The sequence below is a fragment of the Rutidosis leptorrhynchoides genome, chromosome 2, assembly GCF_046630445.1.
Source record: "Rutidosis leptorrhynchoides isolate AG116_Rl617_1_P2 chromosome 2, CSIRO_AGI_Rlap_v1, whole genome shotgun sequence".
In the NCBI taxonomy this organism is placed as follows: Eukaryota; Viridiplantae; Streptophyta; class Magnoliopsida; order Asterales; family Asteraceae; genus Rutidosis; species Rutidosis leptorrhynchoides.
Genome location: NC_092334.1, coordinates 557267501 through 557271230, shown reverse-complemented (window position 1 = coordinate 557271230; position 3730 = coordinate 557267501). Strand labels below are relative to the sequence as shown.

Here is a 3730-nt window from a genome sequence, read left to right as displayed (position 1 = left end):
TCTATTTTAAGATATTGAGTTGGACAGTCAAAAAAAAGCCCAAAGGCCAAAAAGAAGAGCAAAAACAGAGGAGATGTCTTCCTCATAGGCCATTGACTATCTATCCCCGGAGTCTTTCTCTCCGTCAAAGGGACTCTCTCTTTCTTGAACAAGCACGGCGCTATCAGGACAAAATCCTAGCAGAAGCAGAAAAAGAGGAAGAGAAAGAGGAGCGAACAGCCACTAGAACATCGTTAGATGAGCTTCAGTTGCGCCCCTTTGTGAACGAGGGGATCGAAAGGCCAGCCAAAGGAAGTACGGCTGAGTTTCAAGACTACGAGACTAAGAGTTGGGACTAGCCGCATGTCATCTTTCTCAGAGTCTGAGCCTGACACCTCTATTATTACATCAAACAACAATGGAATTGGGATCAAAGAATTAAGGGATTGGATTTGTCCCCGTCTGTCTTGTGTTCAACGAAGGAAAGCGCCCTTCCTTCTTCAGCTTGAAAGACATCTCAGGAAAGAGCTACTTCAACTGAATAAATTGATTTAGTAGCGAGAACCCTTCCTACTCGAGAATAAGGTCAGGAAGTGAAGCGTTTTTTCAGTTTTTCTTTAAAAATATAGTAAGTGTTATGCGGGGGTGGGGATTCAGACCGATGAGGGACGTAGGAATTGCCCTTAACTGTCCGGAAGGCTGAAATAGCTTTCTCGGGAGCCTCTGGGAGGTCGGGGTATTCAATCCCATGATACTCAAGGAGCAGGGCGTCGTATCCCAGGGGTTCTACTAATACATCGTATAGCGGGTCCAGGCTTGAAGTTATACCAAAAATGGAATGGGACAGTCATTCGAAAATGAGAAAAGAAAATAAGGGTGTCAAGACATCTATATGACCAAGATGGCCATCTCACGAATTGGATTCGAACCAATAGAAAGCTACTTTCCTTTAGTAGATCTGTCATCCCCCTCATTATAGTCCTCCTAGAATCAATAGCATTTCGTCGGAATACATCCTGTCTTTTCACCTTAGTAGTCCTATGCATAGTCAGTACTATAGCCCCAATCATGGCTACTAATAAAATCAGACTAGGAACCAAAAACCAGACGGAATAGTAGGTATAAAGTAAATTGCCCAATGTTTCCAAATTAGTCCAACTTCGTACCTTTCCGGCATAAACCATATATCTCAGAGAGGTCGTATTTTTTTGGGTTGGTAGTAATGGAATGCTTTCATTATCTAAAATGAAGAACATTTCCCACCAAAAGATCAGTCCAATAATACCACTCACTGGTAAATAGCGCAATACTTCTTCGTGAATCTCCGCTATTTGAATATGGAACATCATAACAACGAATAGGAATGAAACGGCTATAGCTCCTATATGAACTACTGGGAAGATCATAGCGAAAAAGTCGAGACCTAACAAAAGAAGTAAACCTGAAGTGTTGCGAAAGACTGGGATGGGAAACAAAACGGAATGTACCGGATTTTTAGCACGTACAACCATCAAACCAGAGACCAAAGCAAGGCTCGACAAAACAGAAAGTATCATAGTACGTCGTCCTTCCCTGAAATGGAACTTTCATGCTGGAGCAAGAACTAGCATGAAAGTCGATCTATTACAACCAGCGCGGTTGTTCGTATTTCATTTTCTTCTTCCAAGCCCTTCTTTCTTAGAAAGGCACTCACTGAGTTACTTACGGAATCTAAAATCTTGAGGCGGATTACGGCCCCTTTGATGAAAGGTAAGCGCTTTGGCTGGCTACCTATAATATAAAGATCCTTCACTGCACACTTTAGATATCTGTTTCCATCCAATCAAAGACGGCGAGGCGCCTCTAATCTAAAGGCCAAAGAGTGCTCTTTGCGCTACTACGCATCCTTACTCATAGTATAGTGCAAGTTAGGTTTGGGTATAGCAGGACTTGAACCTGCGACCATTAGGTTAAAAGCCCAATGCTCTACCAACTGAGCTATACACCCCAAAAAAGATGTAGTAGTAAATAAGGATTGGTGCGGAAAATAAAAGAGGGCGGCCCCTCTTCATCATATTAAAGGGGCGCGGCTTTGTATGAGGCTCGTACTGCAGAGCAAGCGAAGAAAACGTAAGGGCGCGCGCTAGCACTCCTGCAAGAAAACGGCCTAGCTAACGCGCCCCTTATTGAAAAGTCAAGGATATTGAATGATCGATATGAGAAAGAAGCGCTCAAGCATTGGAAGAAAGCCGGCCTTACTCAACAAGCACCTTTCTTAGCTTAGTAAGGTTGCTTGTTTCCACTCATTGAACATTCTATCTACAAAAAAAGGTCAAGGGGGGGTACTAAAATGGCTCTCACTGACACCATCTACGAGAAGGTGAGGTCGTCTTTATTTCGCCATACGGTTCGCCTTAAAGCCTTAAAGAAGGGGAGGAGCAGTTCTCTATGTAATTACGGTCTTTGTTGGCCGGGGCGAGCACTCTCTTCTCTTTGTAAAATTCCGTCTTACCAAACAAGACTGACTTCTTACCAACCCGCGAAGGGTTGTGAGGCTGGACCAGGCACGAAGAATGAATCTATATCTGTGCACGGAAGGGCCGGCGGCCGCTCAACTGTTCGAGCGCAATGCAGTGGTATTGGTTCCGATTCGACAAAGGTAGAATGCCTGGTCGAAGGTCCAGTACAGTAGGTAGCAGGCGTGTTCGTTTTGGCTCCCGAGCGAGAACGAGAAATAGGCGATGCACCATCCTTGCTGCTACGTACGTTGACCTTGACTTGACAGATTCATCCAATTGAACCCAAACTCAAAGGAGGACCACAAGCTCGGGGCTCGACGAAAGAGAAAGTCTCGGCATTAAGAAAATGGGGTTAGCTGTGAAAGAAAGAGCCCGGCATTCATTTTTTCATGAATATTCATAGCTGAGTCTACTAAAAGAGGGACCAGCTCATCGTAGTGATTAGAGGACACCTCTGATCGTTCACCTCTAATGTGACACGTTCCCTCCCAGTTTGATCAACGGGATCAGTCGGCTAGAGAGCGGGGCTATTCTTCTTCCGAGGAGACAAAGTAGTCTCTTGTACTGACCGAACCCTCAGTTCGGAAGTCTTCGTCAACATGTTACGAAGCTCCAGTCTGGCGGTCAACTTGATGCGGGAGAGGCATGAGTGCAGTTCGATCTTGTGGTGTATTCCTTTGTAGTGAGTAGGGCCTCTTTCTCGTTGATCAGTTCGCCTCCGCTCTATTGAAAGGTCTCCGTTCCTACGGCGGTTTTGTCAATGAACCCGTGGATAAGTAGGCCTTTCTTGCAGACCGATCTTCTGCCGAGTTCCTTCCTTCGTAGTCAAATCTGATGATACGCTTTGGCGATGTTACCTACCAAATAAAAGGCCTGCTAGGTGATCGAAATCGCTCAGGTCAGCGAGGACTCACTCACCTACTCCTTATCTAATACTTTCTTCTATCTACTGAATTAAAAAGGCGACCCACCGCGCCGGGCTATAAGATAAGATACAGCTGTTGTACTACTTGACTGGTAAGAAAGAGCTTCCGTAAGAACTGGAAGACTCTTGTATGTACGGTAACCCTATCTTCCGCTACTGGTGGACTGTTGCACATAAAGGCCGACAGAAGCAACCTTTCTTAGCGCGCTTTTCAAGCGCTTAGCTTCTGCTAGAAAAAAAGGCGGCCATAAAGTAAGTGAAGTTGCAAGCCTAAGCCAAGAAGGTACGAACGAAGTGACGGGCCCTTTTAGAGATAGGGGGCGGCTTT

At 45.2% G+C, this 3730-nt stretch overlaps 1 protein-coding gene and 1 non-coding gene across 2 annotated transcripts; both read right to left on the bottom strand.

Moving 5' to 3' along the window:
- Positions 1-565: 565 nt before the first annotated feature.
- On the bottom strand, positions 566-1875 carry LOC139889708 (NADH-ubiquinone oxidoreductase chain 6-like). The gene is given in 2 exon segments (XM_071872643.1): positions 566-745; positions 747-1875. Coding segments are annotated over 2 exon segments (969 nt in total). The 5' UTR covers positions 1536-1875.
- An 18-nt stretch (positions 1876-1893) lies between these two features.
- Positions 1894-1966, bottom strand: TRNAK-UUU (transfer RNA lysine (anticodon UUU)). Its single transcript has one exon. It is a non-coding gene; the product is annotated as a tRNA-Lys (tRNA).
- Between the last annotated feature and the right edge of the window lie 1764 nt (positions 1967-3730).